We start from the raw sequence: 22,578 nt of genomic DNA, 5'->3' as shown, positions 1-22,578 counted from the left end.
GTGTTTTTTTCAACTTCTTTCATCAATGTGTTGTAGTTTTCAGTGTAGAGATCTTTCACTTCCTTGGTTAAATTTATTCCTAGGAGTTGTTTTTGATGCAGTTGTAAATGGATTGTTTTCTTTTTTTGTTTTCAGATAGTTCATTGTTAGTGTATAAAAATGTAACTGATATTTGTATGTTGATTTTGTATCCTGCAATTTTACCAAATCTGTTGATTAGTTCTTACTAATTATATACCACCATTAAAATATTAGAGAATTAGAATTGGCTATACATATTTACCATTAACAGTAATTTAAAAAAAACACATTCATACATTTTTATGTTAATTAACATTTAATTTCAGCTTGAAGAATGTTCTTTAGCATATTTTGTAAGGCAAGTCTACTGGTGATGAACTCCCAGAACTTTTTTTTTTTTTTTAGGAATATCTTTAGCTTTCATTTGTAAAGACAGCATTGCCTAGTATAGTATTCTTGATCGAAAGGGTTTTTTTCTTTCATTATTTAGACCAGTGGTAGTCAACCTGGTCCCTACCGCCCACTAGTGGGTGTTCCAGCTTTCATGGTGGGCGGTAGCGGAGCAACCAAAGTATAAATAAAAAGATAGATTGAACTATGGTAAGTTGTTTTATAAAAATTTATTCTGCCAAACTTAGCAAAAATCCAACATAAAGTACTTGGTAAGTAATTATTATTATATGCTTTAACTTGCTGTAACTCTGCTTTATAAATTTTATAAAGTAAAGTTACTTCCCTACTTTATAAATCACCATTACTGTGGAACTGGTGGGCGGTTAGAAAATTTTACTACTAACAGAGATACAAAAGTGGGCGGTAGGTATAAAAAGGTTGACTACCCCTGATTTGGACTATATCATCCTACTCTTGCATTCTGTTGAAAAATTAACTGACCATCTTATGGGTGTTCTCTTTTATGTAATTTGTTTCCTCTCTCTTGCTGCTTTCAAAATTCTTTCTTTGTCTTTGACCTTTGACTATTTAGTTGTAATATGTTTCAGTGTAGCCCTTTTTTTGGTTCAAACTATATGGAATCCTTTGGGCCTCATGAAACTGATGCCTATTTCTTATCCCAAATTTGAGAAGTTTTCAGCCATTATTGCTTTAAATAGACTTTCATTCTATTTCTCTTCTCCTTCTGGGATTTCTATAATGCATATATTGTTTTTTTAATGAATGTACCCAACTCCCATAGGCTTTCTTTCATTTTCTTACATTCATTTTCTTTTTGCTCTACTGGGTAGACAATTTCAAATGGCTTATCTTCTACCTTGTTGATTCTTTCCTCCTCTTGGTTGGCTCTGCTGTTTAAGCTCTCTTATGAATTTTTCAGTGTAGTCATTGTATTCTTCCACTTTAGAATTTGTTTTTCTTTCTTTGGTGGTTTTCGTTATTGTTGACTCAACTTATTTTGTTCATGTATTCTATTCTTAATTTAGTTTAGTTTTTTTGTTTGTTCTTGTGTACTAAACTAATTTAAGAGGATTATTCTGAATTTATTGTTAGTTCATAGACCTCTATTTCTTAAGGGTAGTTGTTGGAGCTTTATTTGTTTCTTTTGGTGGTGTCATGTTTTTTCCTGATTCCTACGGTTCTTGATTCCTTACAATGGTATTTGTGCATTTAAGTAAGCATGTTCCTCTTAATGGATCTGCTTTTGATGTTCTAGTCAGCTGGTAGCATGCTTGGACAGGTGGGGCTTTCTATTGGTGCCTCTATTAGAGCAAGGCCACTGCATATTCTCCGAGGTTGTGGGGAGTACTGCTGGCTGGTTTCTGTGGTTGGGTGGAACAACTTTCTTAGCCCCTTGTTTGGGTGGAGCTTCTGGACATGTGTGATGGTCAGGTTAGGCCACTAACCCTACAATTACCTCTAGATCAGTGAGGTTGCAGTCTTTTCCTTGGCACCACTAGTTGGACACCACGATTAGGCCACTGTATGGGTTGGGCTCCACAATTGCTACAGGTCAGGGGGGTCTCAGGCTGTGATTCCCAACTGGATGGTGATGTAAGTCGGGCTTCATGTTTAAGTAGGGCCACAGGCTCTGCCCTGAAGTTGGGTGGGACTGCAGTCTCAACTCCACTGCTGAGTGGGGTTGTAGGCCAGCCTCTGAGGCTGAGTGCTGCTGTAGGTTGACCCTGTGGTTTGATGGTATTGTGGGCTGGGTTCTGATGCTTCCTGGAATCATTGTTCAGACTCTCTAGTTATGCAGGGCCTGGGGCTATATTCCAAATTTGGGCAGGGCTGCTGGCTTGGCTCTCAAATAGGGCTGTAGGATGGGCTTCTTGGCTATCTGGGTTCGATGGACAGTCTTCCTGCCTGGGCAGGACTTGAGGCTTTGATCTATAGTTTGTTGTGGCTGTGAATTTGCTTCCCTAAATCAAGCAGAACCACCAGTTGAGCTCTCTGGCCAGACAGGGCCACTGTCTCCACTCTGTAGATCAGCATTGCCACTGGCTGGAGTCTTTGCTGAGGTGCCCTACAAGCAGAAACATGATCTACCAAGGTTTGAGGCCTGCTTACTGTAACCCACCCCCCTTCTCCATCTCTAACTGATCCCCAGTGGTCCCTGTATGGCAGGATCTGAGTGGGATTGTGAGGAAGCATCCTGCAACTTTGGGTGAGTTGTAGGTCCACCTTGGGCTCTCTTTTCCCACTTGATAAAGTCCAGGTACTAGGAGACACTGGATACAGTGCTGTGTCAGCCTAGAGGAGGGATGATGCAGTCAGAATGTAGCCATTCCTCTTACCCTTCCAATGTGACCTCAGTCTCTGTATTTCAAGGAGATGCTTCAGCCTCACCCTTGGGTGCTAGGATTTCCACAATGATGATCTGTCTTTGGATCATTGCTAGTTATTGATTTTCTTGAGATAAAAACTGAAGTTGGAAAGGACCTATGTCACCATCCTGATGACCTATTGCAGTTTATTTTAAAATTTTTATTCTAAAAGACTTTATTCAATTTCTTTTTCAGAGAGGGGGGGGGGAAGAGATGGAAAGAGGGAGAGAGAGAGAGAGAGAGAGAGAGAGAAGGGGGAAGGAGCAGGAAGTATCAACTTCCATATGTGCCTTGACCAGGCAAGCCCAGGGTTTTGAACTGGTGACCTCAGTGTTCCAGGTTGACACTTTATCCCACTGCACCACCACAGGTCAGGTGACCTATTGCAGTTTTGAGCAGTTGTCAAGTGTGACATAAGTTAATTCAGTGTGCAGTCAAATAACTATGGGTGGTTTGCTCCTTTCAGTCATAGTAATAGGGAGCTTGCACTTCTTATTGAGCAGAATTTGGAAACTAATTATTCCTTATAAAAGTCAAGAATAAAATAATTTTTTTTTTAAGTTTCAAGTCTTTGCACAAGTAGTATTTCTTGGATTAGGAATCATGGGTTTGTCTCAAGCCTGCTGATCCTGTAGGAAGTGGGATTGCTAATGAGGCATATCTCTAACTGGTATCTTTAGTGTAAATAAAACTGGAATTACTCTTAAAAGTTTTATGACGTGTAGTGTCAAGGATGTTGGGGGAGAAAAATTACATTCTGGGCTCATGTGGGCCTTGATGAAGCAAGTTCTCCAGGCATAAAAGGATTTGATGACATGAAAAAAGAGACAACTGAATTTTAAATGGGAAGGAGAACTTGAGTAAAAATGATTCTGGGTTTGGAACTAAAAGAAAAGAAAAAAACAAGTGTTCCCTTGTGGCTGTTGTGCTTCTATCAATAGTACAAAATTGCACAGTAACCTTTGTTAATATAGAAAGAGAGGCCAGCAGTTTTTGATAATTTACTTTCTGGCAAACTCCCTGCTGATGTTTTGCTGTATGTTATAGAATTTCATTTCCAAGAGTAAGAAGTGAGGTGGATGGTAGCTACCCCATTTTAGGAATGATGGAACTATTTGTTAGAGAGATTCAGTGGCCATGTCTGCAGAATTAAATCAATAGTTCACTTGGGCACAGAGTAACTTGTCTCTTAATTATGGTTAAAGAAGGGTCATCAGAAAGCAATACTTTAGTTAGCATACTTTATCAAGAAAGGGCCAGATATAAAATATTTTAGTTATTGCAGGCCATATGTATCTGTTGCAACTGCTTAATTCTGCTTTTGTAGTAGGAAGCTGCCGCCATAGATAATCTGTAAATCAACGGGAGTGGCTGTGTTTCAGTAAAACTTTAGTAAAGCAGAAGCAGGACCATTATTTGGTGATTTCCACATTAGAGGAACAAAACTTTATGAGAGCAGGCTGGTGTGTTTTATCAGAGGAAACATAAATGCATTCTTTTCACACTTGGCACATGGTCATTGCTTAGTAATTATATATTTAACAAGCCAGATTCATGAGCCTATATTTCTGGTGTCTGAAACAAATACAAGTAGACTTTAACTGCATCATAATAGAAAAGGTTAGGTATCAAAAAAGGTTCTTTTTAAACTGAATTGATCATTAGATCTTGTCAGAGGAGCTTCAAGGCTTTGGAAGTCATCAACGGGGGAGCTCATGATGTGAGTTAAGCTCAGGCCTGTTTGAGTACACAGAATTGATGGCATTTGAAGATGTACTTCTAGCACATAAAGGCAGAGAGATGTTTAAGAACTATGAAGGAACAATCAAGAAGTCATAGTGATTAACTACATGTAGTGGTAAGAAAGAAAGGTCAAGAATGGCCCCAAAGATCTGAGCTACAGTAATCTAAAGGAAAATGGCATTGCCACCAACAACAGATGCCATGGCTGAGATCCAGGGGTGCAAGAGGATGCTGTGGTTAGATTTGGCACGATATTAAACACCGAGTGCACTCAAGTTCCTTATTCTTCCCTCCTTCCTTGCTCTCTAGTCTTGTTACACAGTGTCAGATCATGCCTGTGTCACTAGGGAAAATTTCTGGTTTGGGCACTCAAGCATCTTTTCTGGGCATTCACTGTGGGCTCAGCACTGTCAGAGGCATCACACCCGTATACTTGACTATTGCTTTGCTATCTCTTTGCATGTTTAGAAAATGAGTACAGAGTTGGTGGATTTTAAACAATCTAAAATAGATTTTTTTTCCCTCCTGTGTTATATTTGATAAGTAACTTCCAATTAGTCTGTCTGGTCACATCTATAGCCCAACACTTGTCTTGTAGAACAAACTCCCATATTTTCTGTACTTGCTTAATAAGAAAGATTCTGAGCAAAGAATTAGAAAACTTCTTTGCACTCTGAGGTTTTCTAGTATTCAGAAGAGAGACTCTCAAGCTCATCAGGCAAGGAAAATGTCAAGGCTAATGAAAGTGCCCCTGCAGTATCTTCCTACAGATAATTTACTACTATCTAGAGTAGAAATGAACCTGGGCCTTTGGAGTTGGCAACAGTTTAGCTAATGGTCTCCTGAGAGGATTTTGGAACCTGAAGCTCTGGCATCCTACTCTCCTGTATTATTTGATGTAAGTTCCCTGTCAGCGCACAGGCAAACACAGCTCCTCTTGGTTAGCAGTAGCATGTCTACTATGGGCAAAGAATTGTTAATATGGACTCTGAGAAGGAGATAATTTTAAGACAGTTTTACAGGTGCATGCACTACCTGAAGGAAGGAAGTTGAGTGGCTGTGGGGAAGTTTCAAGGTTAGCTCATTAGAAAAGGACAGATAGGTACAGTGAGGGACAGAGAGACATAGGGTGATTGTGAAGCTTGCATGACAGCAAGAGGTCAGAATGAAGAACTACTGTTGCACCAATGTCTCTGGCATGCTACTGGTCACAATGGACAGATGGAGGGTGAGTTGCACTGTGTCCTGTGGTTGCTGACCTTATTCAGAAGGTCTCTGACAACAGTACTTAGAGGTCCCAAGAAAGTCTTCAGACTTTCTAGAAAATCTAACCCAAATTTGACTGTGATAAGAAGTAACAATCATATATAATGCAAAGCACTTTCTTTATTCTTTTAAATAACATTAACACTAATTCTGACTGAATACCACTAAAGGCTCTGTAGAAATAATAAGAACACTTAATCAAAATATGGTAAAACTTTCTACAAACACAATGCCAGAAATCTTGGAAAAATAGTTGTTACCTGAAATTCCTTTCAAGTTAGCTTTGAGTGGATCAAAAAGATCGGTGATTCCCCAAGAATTTAAAATGTTTTTTAAGTTGAAATGATTTTGTATCCTAAATCTAAAAAACAAAAACAAACCATCAACTTTCATTTAAAATTCTCGTTCAATACACTTTTATATGCACCATATAACCTCCAAACCCCCAACTGGGATGTCAGCGTTCTCCAGGTTCACTTCCGGCTGTATCTGTCATTGCTCCTTCCCATAAACCCTGCCCAGTGCACAGCCCAGCCACACAGCACTCTCTCCCACCTCTGTACCTTTGCACCTGCTGTTCTTTTCAGGTGTCCTTCATCTTTTTTGATTGTCTTTGAATTACTGTACTAGCCTTTCCCCTAAGCCCATATCAATTGTTATCGCTGATTTTGAGGCTGTTTTTTGACCTTTGGTTATTAAAGCCCCATTTACACTTTGTTCGTTCTAAACTTTTGACGTATAGGACATTTTTCTTCCTGTTACTGTATGTATGATATCACAAGCTACTTGAGAAGAGAGGTTATCCTTCTCTATTTTTTAATTTCCTAATAATAATATCACTGAGTACTTACCAGGTGCTTGGCACTGAGAAAAGTATTTTATGTGGGTTACTTAATTTCATGCTCACATCACTGTTATCTTTATTTTACAGATGAGAAAACCGAGGGGTAAAGCGTTGAAGGAACTTGCCTGAGATGACAGTGAGTGCGCAGTGAGCTCCACTCCAATCGAGGCTGTCTGAGTGCAGAGCTGCCCTCTACGTCTGTCACCTCCCGCCCCGCGTGGCATCTCACACATAGTAGGTGTGGCAAGGCTGTTGCCTGACAATTCAATATGTTTGTAATTGATAAGACATATTTTTATGTGTGCTGTGTGAGCATGTGCCTTCGACACACAGCTGGGAAGGAATGCAAGTTAAAGCGTTGGTCTTCCTGGTAAGTCCCGAGAGCAGGAAGAAGGAGCACACCAACTTTGCACTTTATCTGCAGAGGCAAGGTGTTAAATTTTACTATTGAAGCTCCTTTGGGAGGACTGTTGACATTATTTTTCTTTGAAAGAAAAAAGTTTAAAATGGAATTTATATGGTCTTTTTCTAGAAACCATGCAGGATTCGTAGGAGAATAAAAATACTGGATAAGACCATTTAATATCAAAGGTCTACCCTGCCATATAAGACAAGGTAACCAATATTTTACATGAAAGTATCAGATTTTCTCATAAATAAATGTTTTGGATCCTGAGAATAGTTTCCACTAAAGGCACATGCTTTTTCTTTTCTTTTTTTTTTTTTAATTTATTCATTTTAGAGAGGAGAGAGAGAGGGAGAGAGACAGAGAGAGAGAGAGAGAGAGAGAGGAGAAAGAGACAGGGGGGAGGAGCTGGAAGCATCAACTCCCATTTGTGCCTTGACCAGGCAAGCCCAGGGTTTCGAACCGGCGACCTCAGCATTTCCAGGTCGACGCTTTATCCACTGCGCCACAACAGGTCAGGCCGGCACATGCTTTTTCCAAGTCATTGCTGACATTTCCAGAAATATTTTAGATCACTTCTTCTGAAATTTCTTAAATACTTAAAGCATGTCTTTTTAAAGACTTTTACCATTAAAGCATATTGGTTAAGGGCATGGACTTGGGAACCTAGGGCTGGGATTTGAATCCTGGCTCAGCCTCTCTCACTGGCTGAGGGACCTGGGACAAGCTACTTTACCTCTTTTGGCCTCAGTTTGCTCATTTGTGAAACAAGCATAATGAGAGTGCTTTGTTCTTAACTTTGTCAAGATTAAGTGAAATAATGCTTGTAAAGTGCTCAGAACAATACCCGGCATAGCTCACATACTTTATTGTTATCATTGTGGTTTTATTCATTCTCAGTGATATTGAAAAAGACCTAACAGATATTTGAAACCAAGTAAGGCGATTATGGTTGATGATAAAGCTGTAATATCATTTTAAGTAACTAAAGAGAATAGTAAAAGTGAGGTACAACTATAAATGAGTAATTTTTTCTTTTTTGTATGGCTATAAAGTCTGGTCCAGAAGAAATACTACAAAAATATCTCTAATTAAAACAACAAAAACAAAAAATCCTTTACCAAAATCAGACAAGGATATCACAGGAAAACAAAATTACAGACCAATATCTCTTATAAATAGATGCAAAAATTCTCAACAAATACTAAACAAATTGCAACATATAAATATTATCATGACCAAATGGGATTTATTCCAGGCTGTAAGGTGGGTTAAACATGTGAAAATCCACTAGTGAAAAATACCATATTTATAGAATAAAGGACAAAGGCCTCATGATTACCTCAATAGATGCAGAGAAAACACTTGACAAAATTCAACACCCTTTCATAAACAAAAAAACAAAACAAAACAAAACCCACATGCAACAAATTTGGAACAGAATGGGTTTTTGGTTTTTTTTCCAAACTACAAAAAATCCACAGCCAGAATAATACTTAATGGTGGAGAACTGAGTGATTTCTTCCTAAGATCAGGAACAAGAAAAGAATGTTCACTACTTTTATTAACCTTGTACTGGAGGATATACAGGGCAATTATGAAAGAGAAAGAAATAAAATCATCCAGACTAGAAAGAAAGAAGCAAATCTATCTCTATTCAAGATGACTTGGTCTTAAACATAAAAATCCTAAGGAATACACACACACACACACACACACACACACACACACACACACACAGAAAAACGTATTAGAGCAAATAATTGAGTTAATCAAGGTGACAGAATATAAGATCAGGATAGGAAAATCAACTCTATTTCTTTATACTAGTAGTGAAAAGTCTGAAGTTCCATATTTAATAACATCAAAAGAAATAATATACTTAGAAATAAATTTAACAAAGCAGTGCTAAATTTTTTCATTGAAAACTGAAAAGCATCATTGAAAAAAACTAAAGAAAATGAGAGATCTTGTGTTTATGGACTGAGATACTTAATAGTATTAGAAAACAATATTACCCCAATTAACTATAGCTTCTACACAATCCTTACAAAAATATTAGTTCCTTTTTTGGCAGAAACTAAGTTAATTCTAAAATTCATTTAAAAATGCCTGGGACCTAGAATAGCCAAAACAATCTTGAAAAAACAAAGCTGAAGGACTCACTTCCTAACTTCTAAATATACTAAAAAGGTACAATAATTAAGACTGTATGGTACTGGAAAAGTATAAACATTTATGCCTATAGAGTAGAATTTAACATCCAGAAATAAACCCACTCATTTATGGTCAATTGATTCTGACAAGGGTACCAAGAAAATTCAGTGGGATTTATCAATAAATGACACCAAGACAATTGGATAGCCTCATGCAAAGAATGAAGTTGGACCTTTCCCTCGTACCGTATACCAAAATTAATTCAAAATGAATCAAAGACCTAAAATAAGAGCTAAAACTCTTATAATAAAACACAGACATAGAGCTTGTGATCTTAGTTAAGTAACGATATTTTTAGATATTACATTAAAAAACATAAGAAAAATAGATTAATCTAACTTCATTAAAATTAAAAAACTTATGCTTCAAAAGACACCATCAAGAAAGCTGAAAGACAGCCTGTGCACCCGGAGAAAACATTTACAAATTACATATCTGATAAGAGACTAGTATCCAGAACATATAAAGAACTATCACAACTCAACAATAAAAAGACAAATAACAACTTAAAAGTGGACAAAAGATTGAAATATATATTTCTTCAAAAGAGATATATAAATGGCTGACAAGCACATGCAAAAACACTTGACATCATTAGTCATTAGGAAAACACAAATGAAAGTCACAATGAAATACTGTTTCATAGCAACTAGGATGGCTACAATAATAAAAAAAAAGATGGGCCTTTGTCTTTGTACAGCTGTTGTTATACACCATCATGAGGTCGGATGGGCTGCAGTCACCTCCAGATGAGGAGGGGCCAAAGTGCAGAGGAACATTTGCAGGAGGGCAGAGCAGATGAATACATTCTAATTAACATAACTAAAAATAACTATATAGTTCCTGAAGGTAAGCTTTTTAATAGCCCTACTTTTTAATACATAATTTGGGGAGGTAGTCTTTATTCTCTGCCTACTTCCCTTCTCTCCATGAAAGACATTAAAAAAATTGTTGTAAAATATATACAACACAAATTTTACCATTTTAAGTATGTAATTCAGTGGCATTAAGTGCACTCACATTGTCGCCTATCACCATTGTTTACTTCAGAAAATTTTATCATACCAAACTGAAACTCTGTACCATTAAACATGAAGAGGGACTAAAAAAAAAAGATGGACAATAACAAGTGTTGACATGGATATAGACAAACTGGAACCCTCATATATAGTTGGTGGGAATGTAAAATAGTACAGCTCCTTAGAGAACTGTCTGGTAGTTCCTCAAATGGAAAATGTAGAGTTAACACTTAACCCTGTAATTCCATTCTTAGGTATATATACCCAAGATCATTGAAATTTATATCTACACACACACAAAAGTGCAGGTAAATGGTTATAAAAGCCAAAAAATGGAAACAAGCCAAAAGTGTCTTGGCACCTAAATGTCTATAAACTGGTGAAGGGATAAACAATATGTAGTATATCCATACTGTGTAATATTATTATCCATAAAAACAAAGAAGCACAGATATATGCTACAGTAAAGATCAACTTTGAAAACACTGTTAAGTGAAAGAAGCCAGACACAAAAGGACACATATTGTATGATTTTATTTATGTGAAAGGTCCAGAATAGACAAACCCATAAAGTAGATTAGTTGTTGCCTAGGGCTGTGGGGAGAGTTGATGTGTGTGACCGCTATTGGGTATGGAGTTTCTTTTTGAGGTGATGAAAAAGGTTCTGGAATTAGATATTGGTGATAGTTACATAACTTGGCAATATGCTAAAAAAAAACACCTCTGAATTGTAGACATTACAAGAATAAATTGTATAGTATATGAATTATATCTCAATTTTAAAAAAGGAAACTTCCTTAGTAAAGTACAAACCATATACCAGGATGACTAGCAGCTTCTTGAAGGAAGGGAAGAACTCATTCTATTAGATCTGTGAGATCTGGCGGTCTTACAAATATTGAATACATACATGACTTCTAATATTAGAAAGAATTGCTCATGCTTAAAGGCTTCCTGCTATGTTGAACTAATAACTAAGGGTTTTATTCATGAAACAATAGTATATTTGCATTATTACTCTTTCTTATGGGCATTACTTCATTATGAATATTAATGATCCTTGTTAATACTATTATTGGCTTTCTTGATTATTCTTTGGCATATGATATCCCTAGTGAAGACTAATAGTCTCTATACATTTTATTTTATTTTTCTATAAAGAAAAGATTACTTTGGAAGTTAGGCATCATAATTCATTGAGAATTCACTAATATCCCTTTTGGTGATTAACCCAAAGGCACACCTCATTGCCACACAATTTTTGCTCTGCTAAATAAAACAGTGTGCAGAAGTTTTTGCTCTTGCTAAATAAAAAATACAGTCTGACTATCGACTCTGGAGCAGATCACACTAAATGATGAATAAATGATTTGTGGAATTAGAGGTAAATTCTGGCCCAAATGCTGATTTGTGTCAATCGTGGTCCAAAGGTTTGTACCCAAAGCTAGACCTAAAATAGTTTTAATTCTGTCTCTACTTATTCCCTAAAGGATTTAAACCTTTTTTTAAAAACTTGGTATGTTTTGCCAATGAACTATCCTCATTTTTCTAAAAATTTCTATCCTTCTTGGACAGCAGCCCTAATAATCTCAAGGAGATTTTAAAAAAGTTCTCAGAACAGGATCAAGTGTTAACTACTACTTGTGTTAGTTACTATGATCTCTGCTCCCTTGTCCCTCCCCATTCTCCAGCATTTTTCAGGCATTTAAAATTAGCAAATTCTAAAGGTCGAATCTATGACAGCTGATAGTGCTCAATGGAGCTGGACATTTTTCTGGGGCCTCCTCCTTTCATCAACTGCTCCAGGATGAAGTCAGCCGTCTGTCTCCTAAATCCAAAAAGATTATGGAAAACTTCCTCACCAGGTTGCCTTTTCTCTCTACTTCTAACATTGAAAGCTCTTCTTTCAAGAGCTTTTCTCAAATGTAACAGAAATGTTAGTGTTGCTTCTGCTGCAAGCCAGAGAGAGCTGTTGAGATACCCAGTGTTTGTGCTTTGATTTGAGATCCAAATATTTGGTTTGGAGAGATAGGCTTTATCGTAGAGTTAACTTCACCTTCTGCCTTGGCCGTGCCAGATGCCACCTTAGGCCTTGGCCCTTAACTTAATGGGTCTCTCTCTGGGCATTTTTATTCCAGTGCCTGAACTTATTTCTGACTCCTGGAGGGAGCACTGCCAAGGTCTGGACTCAACAGAGCTAAGAACCTGGTCAGGAGAGGGGCCAAGGTGGGAAGGAGCGTTAAGAATCCACACTCTGGAAATGTTCTCCACTTAATGCTGATCCAAAGTCACTGTAAATTTACCCTCATTTCAAATGTACTGGAGAAGCTGTTCATTCATTTAAAGAAGTTCAATGGGGAATCTTTTGCAAAGTTATGAGTTTTACAAAAAGGTTTTTATAACCAAAGGTTTTTATATAACCATTTAACTTTTTTAACAATCCATATTTTTATCTGTTGGATTTTCTTAAAGAAAGGCTCACCTCTATCTACTTAGAGGTGACAGGAAGAAAACTTCAGCACAAAAAATTAAAGTCTTAAATACTTGTGCCTTAATTTGTCTTCTGATTAGAATTATATCTGTATTTGTTCCATTACATAAGCTATCTTGCCTTTTTGTTTTGGAAAAGTGACAGTTGTATGCTCATAGGATGTGATAGATTTGGGGTACATTCTCTCACTGTGACTGCACTGCCCTTCTCTGCCTGCCAGACAGCCGGCTGGGGCATGAGCTGGCGTGGGGGTCTAGGGGCCCGTCTGGCCCAGTGGGGGTGTGGAAGCTCTTCTCAAGAAGACCCCAGGAAGATAGTTCCTTCCAGTCTGTGTCATGAGCTAGTCAGAAGTGACTCTGAAATGGACCCAAACTCTAGGGTGACTCCCCCTTGGCCTACCCTGTAGGGGTACATTAGACAAGCTGGCCAAATGATTAAGGACAAACCCATGACAGACTGCCTGGCTCTCTAATCCAGGCCTGGCTGACCGAAGAGGCTGCAGAGCGCCCTATGGCGATGCTGCAGATGCTTACCTAGGAAGGAGCACTTCCATCCGGGCTCTCCGCAGGCTGGAGGTCCAGATGTGGATGATGCTGGCTGTGAGGTGAGGCTCAACGTGGCTCAGTGGGGTGTTTTTGTCACATGGCAGCACCAGGAAGAGGCTCCCTGCACTTCCCAGATAAGGCAGCTCCAGCACTCCCACCTGATGGCCCACAGGGTCCTGGAACTGGCCTGGAAGTTCAATGGATGGGGGAATAGATCTGTCCCAGTACCCGGGGAACCAAACAGTCCCAGGCTCTGGGAAGGACAGGCTCATAGACTTGGAAACAATTCATTTTATTAACAGGGTGTCCACCTCACTTTCAGGAAGCAGTTTGAGGCCAAAGACTATTAGGTGCTATGGTTACCTTCTCTGATCTTAGGACCTAGAATCTCTAAGATACCTTCACAAGTCTTGAACCACAGGGCCTGCAGTGGTTGGGCATGGTGGGGACTATGACACATGGGAAAACCACCCTGTCTTAAAGGGGCAGCCACTATAATCTTGGCCTATTATGGCCATGTGGGGACCCAGGCTCTTTGTGCCAGATCTTCCTATCTTTGAGTGAAAGCCATAAACCCAGATGTCATCTGAAATCTTCCACACCGCAGACCAGTCCACCAGGATGGGGGCTGCCTGGCACTTGCTGGCATGAGTGACCACCCACAGTGTGGGCAGGCAGAATGGTGGTATCTCAGGACCGAGACACTTTTGGTGCAGGCATGCTCTCATTTTAGACATGATCTCAATCTTCCATCTCCTTTCTCAGCACCAGACAGTGAAGCTATGTCTGTTGTATGGGAATACCTGCCAGGGGAGGGTTTGGTCCAAACTCGCCCATTTACCAAGTGCAGAGGGAAATGTTGAGCATGAAATGGGTTTCTCTCCCCCTCTGTCCCCTCACTGTCCTCTCCTGGCTCCCGCAGCTTCCCTTGCTCCATGCATGGCACACAGAAGCAGCTGCAGGAAAACTCAGCTTGCTCCTTGCAGAGCGGACCTGCCCCTCCCCAGGCCCTCGCTGCTCCGGGGTGGGGAGGAGCTCACCGTAGTTGACCTCAGCCAGTTGGTACATCATAGGGACCTGGAGGACGTGGCCCTGCGCACAGGTGAAAGGCAGGAGCTGAGTGTCCGTGGATGGGAATGTTTGCCACCAAGCACTTCGGAAAGACATGGCACTTATAAGCTCCAGCTGAGCGGATGCTGCAGCACCTCGGTTCTGCACCGAGCCCCCTGGGTCCTCACCTGCAAGTGGGAGAGAGATGGTATGGCAGACACCTGTGCATGCGCTCTGGAGGGTGCCGAGGCAGCCACAAAGCTGCATCTGTAATCTGCTTATTAGTATCTATTAGTTGCAAATCTTGTTTATGACTAGCTGTTGCTAAGGACCAAGATTTAGTTTTCTGTTCATGTTGGGATGCTCCAGCTGGTTCATTCTGGGGCCCGTTTCCCGGGAAGCGTGGGGCATGCACGGCTCCGCAGACCTCTGGAAGGGACTGCGTGCTGCGCCAGGAGACGCTGCTCAGTGATGCCTCCCCTCCCCCCAGCTCCCTGACGCTGGGCCTCAGTCCTGCCAGGGCCTCTGCTCAGACAACACTTCCAGGGAACCCAGGAAACACTCTTTAAATTTAAATCTCTCTAGACAGAGGAGGAGGCTGATCACTCCCCATGGGTGATCTTTGCCCAGTCCTATCAAACATGTACTTTATGCTGGCCTCTGTTCTAACTGCTTTAAAAAACCCTCACTAACTTCTCTCACCAGCTCTGTTGTTATTCCCAATTTTACAGATGGGGACACTGAGCCTTGGAGAGGCTGTCCCGAGCCATGGACCATGGAGTGGCAAAGCCATCATCCACTCAGCTGCACAAGATAGAAAGAAAGCTTGGATTTGAATCCTCGTAGCCTGGTCCCAGACCTCAGGCTCTTCCACCTGCTCCTCTTCCTTAGAAGACAATTGTCCATGGGTTGAGAGGAGCTGTGACCTTGGACCTTCAGCATGAGCTGAAACAGGGGATTTTTAAGTCCATGTAGGGCACTCAAGAGTACAAACTTGTGCTGCATTTGAAGGCAGTTCAAGTATGCATCTTTATGGCTTCTGACAAGTAATAGCTGGTGTTTGGTCTTGTAGCCACCTGACATTAGCCTCATTGAGATTGACAGTCTTGTCTTACCTGCATTCTTCCTGGAGACCCACTCCATGGCCTGGCCGGTAGTGCTGTTGGGCTCGCTTAGGTTGGCTGGCTCCAGGCTGCAGTTGGCCCACCAGGAAACCCACTCCACAAAGCAAGGGGAGAGTGGCACCCCTGTGTGCACGGCAAGGGTGCAGGCCAGCTCCATCTTGGTGCCTTGTCTGGGGTTGCGTAGTGTGGCGTAAACAGCATGCAAGAACTCTCTCACTGTTGGGTCTGTGGGAAAGGTGTTTGGATAAACTGACAGTGGTGTGAGCAGGGAGTTAGCACAGTTCCATTTGCACACTGCACTGCAATGCAGCTCCGGCACTCTCCTCTTATTTCATGAGGTCCACTTACCACATACAGCCAGTCAGGTCAGGTCACAGCAAAACTGATCAGAAATTAGCCTGAATTTACAGATCCACACAAGTTGGGGGAAAAATCATGCTAGATCTGAAGCAAGTCAAGCTGTGATTAAGTTGTATGGGGAAACTACAGACATCCCAGGGGCTTCTTTTCCTTAAACTCTTTTTTAAAATTTTGTTTTATTTTCCGAAGTTACAAGGAAAAGGGGAAGGGTGGAAAAGCAGATGGGTGCTTCTCCTGTGTGCCCTGGCTGGGAATTGAACCCGGGACTTCCACATGCTGGGCCGATGCTCTACCGCTGAGCCAACCAGCCAGGGCTTCTTAAACTCTGATTCAGAAATGATGATCAAGCATGAGTAGAGAGGGCGGAAAAGCTGCAGGTCTGGTGTACAGGGAAATGGGGCTCCATATATTTACTAAGTCACCAATTTATGGAGAAAGTCACAAGTAAACAGAGATAGGAGAGAATGGCACTGTGAGGAGTGATACCGATAAATCTCCCCAAAATTTCAACAAGCTCTTCAACTAGAGACAGAAAAATCTATCCTTGGAGCGTCTAGAAGCCCCACACACTGAACACGAAGGTATGATCAAGCGAAAAATTGACTAAATATATAATCAACTCTGAAGGAAATAAGACGGAGAAAGGAACACTCTGTCTTCCTCACTAACCTAAGCAAGGGCTGCTTTCACTTGGAACTGAGAGAGTAGGAGCTAAGGCGGGCAAAGGGGGTGGAGAGAGCCAGGCTGTGGCACAGACGTCCAAGCCAAGGAAAGACTGTGCATGCGGCGACCCAACCAACACAAGCTAACGCCCGTGCTAGACCCTGACAAAGATGGGTGAGTGGCGGCAGCCATTAGACCTGATATACTGGTCATCAAGCGCGGATAGTGTGCGAGAGGTTCCTCCTAGCACCCTGGGAGTGGGCACCTGTGTTACCGGACAGAGGGGAAGAGTCAGAGGCCTTTGCGTGGGCTGTGACCAGAGTCTTGGTGTGGTCACCCTGCACCCCGAACAACGTCATGCAGGGAGTACACGAAAGTGAACTTCCCTACACCTGAACTTCTCCGGGCGGGCGGGGCGCCTCACCCAGCCATACAAGCTAACAGACCCAGGAAGGATTAGCTTAACCCACAGTCTGCTCACCTCCCAACTGACCTATGTGACTCTAACTGACAAGATCTCTCTCAGTTCAGCGATCTAAGACAAGAGGTGTGATATTCTTTAGTGCCTCTTGCTATGCATGTAGGGGTAGGGGCAACTTCTGATTGGCAGAGCTTTCATACTCAGGGCTATACATTAAAAAGAGGGATTTGGCAGCTTGTAAGACCTCCTGTTTTGCAAACAGCGACTAGGGTATCTTCTACCCAGAACAAACATGTTACAAAGTGCAAAAGCCTGGGGAGAGTGATCCGACAGAGTGCTGAGGCATACTGGACACTCCTGGAGGTGCATAGAAAGGCACCTTGAAAGCAATTGGCTTCCAGGCCCGCCTGATTATGCTAGCGGCTCTGACTGACAGAGCCTTACCCAGAGCCTTGAGCTGGGTGGGGATAGAGCGGGGATTTTCCAGCTCTTTGAGCCTCTTACTCTCCAGGCAGAGGCAGCAGCAACCCCATAGCTGGATAATCAGGCTGCTAATTCAGGAAGGAAAGACTAGGAGAGAGGCTCTGGGAAAACGGACTCTCTCACTGTCAGAGCCTGCAAATGCTAACGAGCCTCGACTGCCAACGAGACTGAAGCCTAATATATGACATCGCCATAGAGACTTATCAACTGCAAACCTTTACCTAAGTGAGCCACAGGGGCAGAACCTGGGGTACAGAGTCACTGACCAGGAAGAAGGAGAGGAAAGAAAAAGGAAGAAGATAGCCTCTCAAAATAAAGAAAAATCCACAGACTTTATAACCTTTTCCATTTTTTTTTTTGTTTATTTCTTTCATCATCTTGTCTTGATTATTTTCTTCTTCTTCCACTTTGGTTGTTTTATTCTCTGCCCATATTATTCTTCCCTCTTCTTGAACTATACTACCCATAAGTGTTACATTTCCCATTTTCTTTCTTTTCTTCTTTCTTTCTCTCTATGAGGGATGCACTCCAAAACCCTTAACTCTCTCTCTTTTTGTTCTTTTTTCTTTTTTTTTGTTTTTTCCTCTTTCTTTTTTCTCCCTCTATATTAGTTTCTTCTTTTCTCCTTTACTTTTCCTCTCATTAAATCCTCAATCACAAAGAAATTATTTTATTTGGGACTCAAATTTTTCTTTGTGGCACTTTTTACTTCGCCTTTTTAACTTATTAGCAGTGCTCCCAAACCTGGCTCTCCATTTTATCTAGTTTTTGCTCCACTTAATAGTAATTTTTCCCCTTTTCCCTGTTTTCCTCTTATTCCTCTCATCATATCTCTTAGTCAACCATCACCTAAAAGCAAACCATTTTATTCTTGACCCCAATTTTTTCCTTTTTTGCATTTTGTGGGTCCATACCCCCTTTTTTGCCCCTTTATCACTTCTCCCCAACTCAGGCCTTCTGTTATAGGTAGTTTATGTTTTATTTAGCACAAAATAATTCACAGTTCATCACAATTTTTTCTCAAGGAGGAGGGGAGGGGAGAGGAGAGGAGAAAAAAAAAGGGAAATAATAAATTTTCTTTTTCTTTTTTTTGTTTTACTTTTTATTCTTTATTAATTCCCATTAGTACTATCAACAAAACCACCCTCAGATGCCATTAAGGAAAAGGAAATCCAATATCATGGATACAAAAGACAGAGATGTAGCACAGATAGATGAGGAAATATCTATGGAGAAAAAATTTAATATATTAGAAAACTTGGAGCTAAATGACAGAGAATTTAAAATAGAAATCCTAAAAATACTCAGAGCTCCACAAGAAAACACAGAAAGGTAATTTAGGGAGCTCAGAAAACAACTCAATGAACACAAAGAATATATTACCAAGGAAATTAAAACTATAAAAACAAATCAAACAGAGATGAAAAACTCAATTCACGAACTGAAAAACAAGGTAACAAGCTTAGCTAATAGAACAGGCCAGATAGAAGGTAGGGTTAGTGAAATAGAAGACAAGCAACTTGAGGCACAACAGAGAGAAGAAGAAAGAGACTCAAAAATTTAAAAAATGAGCCTAACCAGGCGGTGGCGCAGTGGATAGAGCACCGAACTGGGATGCAGAAGGACACAGGTTTGAGACCCCGAGGTTGCCAGCCTGAGCACGGGCTCATCTGGTTTGAGCAAAAGCTCACCAGCTTGGACTCAAGGTTGCTGGTTTGAGCAAGGGGTTACTCGGTCTGCTGAAGGCCCATGGTCAAGGCACATATGAGAAAGCAATCAATGAACAACTAAGGTGTCACAACAAAAAACTGATGATTGATGCTTCTCATCTCTCTCTGTTCCTGTCTGTCTTTCCCTATCTATCCCTCTCTCTGACTCTCTCTCTCTGTCCCTGAAAAAAAATAAAAATTTAAAAAAATTTTTAAAAATGAGAAAGCCCTACAGGAATTGTCTAACTTCATCAAAAAGACTAACATAAGAATAATAGGTATATCAGAGGGAAAAGAAAGAGAAAATGGAATGGAGAACATATTCAAACAAACAATATATGAGAACTTCCCAAGCCTGTGGAAAGAACTAAAGCCTCAAATTCAAGAAGCAAACAGAACTCCGAGTTTTCTTAACTCCAACAAACCTACTCCAAGGCACATCATAATGATATTCGCACAAACCAACGACAAAGAAAAAATTCTCAAGGCAGCCAGGGAAAAGAAGAATACAACATATAAAGGAAGGCCTATTAGTTTATCATTGGATTTCTCAGCAGAACCTCCATAAGCTAGAAGAGAGTGGACCCCAATATTTAAATTCCTGAAAGAGAGGAACTTTCATCCAGGAATACTATACCCATCAAAGCTATCCTTCAAATATGAAGGAGAAATAAAAACATTCACAGATACAGAAAAGATGAGGGAATTTATCACCAGAAAACTCCCACTCCAGGAATTATTGAAGGGGGTTTTCCAACCAGATAAAAAGAACAAAACAAAGCAAAACCACAAGTAAAAGCTCCACCAAGAACACAATAAAACCAAATTTAAACTGTGACAACAAAAACAAAAAAAGGGGGGAGAGGATGGAGATTAATAGTAGCAAAGGACGATGGAGTGTAGAAGCACTCATAAAATAGTGTACTACAATGAACATGGTAGGTACCCTTTCATTACTTAATGGTAACCACCCTTGAAAACACCACCACAGAAGCATATGACTTAAAAAAGGTAGCAACAGAGGAAAGAAGTATGGAATACAACCAAACAAAAACAAATGATAGAAAAACAAAAGAGAAGAATCAAACAAGATACAAAACTAACAGAAAGCAATTTATAAAATGGCAATAGGGAACCTACAAGTGCCAATAATTACACTAAATGTAAATGGATTAAACTCACCAATAAAAAGACACAGAGTACCAAAATGGATTTAAAAAGAAAATCCAATTGTATGCTGCCTACAAGAAACACATCTAAGCAACAAGGATAAAAACAAATTCAAAGTGAAAGGCTGAAAAACAATACTTGAAGCAAATAACATCCAAAAAAAAAGCAAGTGTAGCAATACTCATATCTAATAATGCTGACTACAAGACAGAAAAAGTACTCAGAGACAAAAATGGTCATTTCACAATGATTAAGGGAACACTGAATCAAGAAGACATAACAATTCTTAATATATAAGCACCAAACCAAGGAGCACCAAAATATATGACAGCTACTTATTGACCCTAAAACAAAAACTAAGAAAAATACAATCATACTTGGAGACCTCAATACACCGCTGACAGCTCTAGATCATTTATCAGACGAGATCGGGCGCGTTCAGGGTGGTATGGCCGTAGACACTAGATCATTTATCCAAACAGAAAACCAATAAAGATATAATGGCCTTAACAAAACACTAGAAGACCTGGATATGATAGACATCTACAGGATATATCATCCCAAAGTGACAGAGTATACATTTTTCTCTTGTGTACATGGAACATTCACAAGAATGGACCATATGTTGGGCCACAAAAACAACATCAGCAAATTCAGAAAAATTGAAGTTGTACCAAGCATATTTTCTGATCATAAAGCCTTGAAACTAGAATTCAACTGCAAAAAAGAGAAAAAAAACCCACAAAAATGTGAAAACTAAACAACATACTTTTAAAAAATGAATGGGTCAAAGAAGAAATAAGTGCAGAGATCAAAAGATATATACAGACAAATGAAAATGAAAATACGACATATCAGAATCTATGGGATGCAGCAAAAGCAGTGATAAGAGGCAAGTTCATATCACTTCAGGCCTATATGAACAAACAAGAGAGAGCCCAAGTGAACCACTTAACTTCACACTTTAAGGAACTAGAAAAAGAAGAACAAAGACAACCCAAAACCAGCTGAAGAAAGGAGATAATAAAAATCAGAGCAGAAATAAATGAAATAGAGAACAGAAAAACTATAGAAAAAATTAATAGAACAAGGAGCTGGTTCTTTGAAAAGATCAACAAAATTGACAAACCCTTGGCAAGACTCACCAAGGAAAAAAGAGAAAGGACTCATATAAACAAAATCCAAAATGAAAGAGGAGAAATCACCACAGATATCATAGATATACAAAGAATTATTGTAGAATACTACGAAAAACTATATGCCACTAAATTCAACAATCTAGAAGAAATGGATAAATTCCTAGTACAATACAACCTTCCTAGACTGAGTCAAGAAGAAGCAGAAAGCCTAAACAGACCAGTTAGCAGGGAAGAAATAGAAAAAACTATTAAAAACCTCCCCAAAAATAAAAATCCAGGCCCAGACGGTTATACTAGTGAATTCTGTCAAACATTCAAAGAATTGGTTCCTATTCTACTCAAAGTCTTTCAAAAAATTGAAGAAGAAGCAATACTTCCAAACACATTTTATGAGGCCTACATAACCCTCATACTGAAACCTGGCAAAGACGGCACAAAAAAAGAAAACTACAGACCAATATCTCTAATGAATACAGATGCTAAAATACTAAATAAAATACTAGCAAATCTAATACAACAACATATTAAAAAAATAATACATCATGATCAAGTGGGATTCATCCCAGAATCTCAAGGATGGTTTAACATACGTAAAATGGTTAACGTAATACACCATATCAACAAAACAAAGAACAAAAACCACATGATCTTATCAATAGATGTAGAAAAGGCATTCAATAAAATACAATACAATTTTATGTTTAAGACACTCAACAAAATGGGTATAGAAGAAAAATATCTCAACATGATAAAGGCCATATATGATAAACCATCAGCTAACATCATATTAAATGGCACAAAACTGAAGGTTTTCCCCCTTAAATCAGGAACAAGACAGGGTTGTCCACTCTCTCCACTCTTATTTAACGTGGTGCTAGAGGTTCTGGCCAGAGCAATCAGACAAGACAAAGAAATAAAAGGCATCCATATTGGAAAAGAAGAAGTAAAGGAATCACTTTTTGCAGATGATATTATCCTATACATCAAAAACCCCAAAGACTCCACAAAAAGATTATTAGAAACAATAAGCCAATACAGTAAGGTCACAGGATACAAAATTAATATACAAAAGTCCATAGCCTTTCTATATGCCAACAATAAAACATTAGAGAATGAATTCAAAAAAA

General features: G+C 39.7%; 1 protein-coding gene across 2 annotated transcripts in view; it reads right to left on the bottom strand.

The window, feature by feature from the left end:
• SERPINE3 (serpin family E member 3) overlaps positions 1-22,578 on the bottom strand; it is a 41,169-nt gene that overhangs the window by 9,478 nt on the left and 9,113 nt on the right. For both annotated transcript variants that reach the window (XM_066380936.1, XM_066380937.1), the window contains exons 3-6: positions 15,498-15,731; positions 14,373-14,570; positions 13,321-13,519; positions 6,071-6,171 (exon numbers count right to left, since the gene is read on the bottom strand). In XM_066380936.1, the coding sequence (XP_066237033.1) occupies positions 6,071-6,171; positions 13,321-13,519; positions 14,373-14,570; positions 15,498-15,731 (732 nt within the window). The remainder of the gene's footprint in view (positions 1-6,070; positions 6,172-13,320; positions 13,520-14,372; positions 14,571-15,497; positions 15,732-22,578) is intronic.

The sequence above is a fragment of the Saccopteryx leptura genome, chromosome 4 (assembly GCF_036850995.1).
Source record: "Saccopteryx leptura isolate mSacLep1 chromosome 4, mSacLep1_pri_phased_curated, whole genome shotgun sequence".
Classification (NCBI taxonomy): Eukaryota; Metazoa; Chordata; class Mammalia; order Chiroptera; family Emballonuridae; genus Saccopteryx; species Saccopteryx leptura.
Note: the sequence above shows the minus strand (reverse complement) of the source record. Positions and strands in the feature narration are given on the sequence as shown.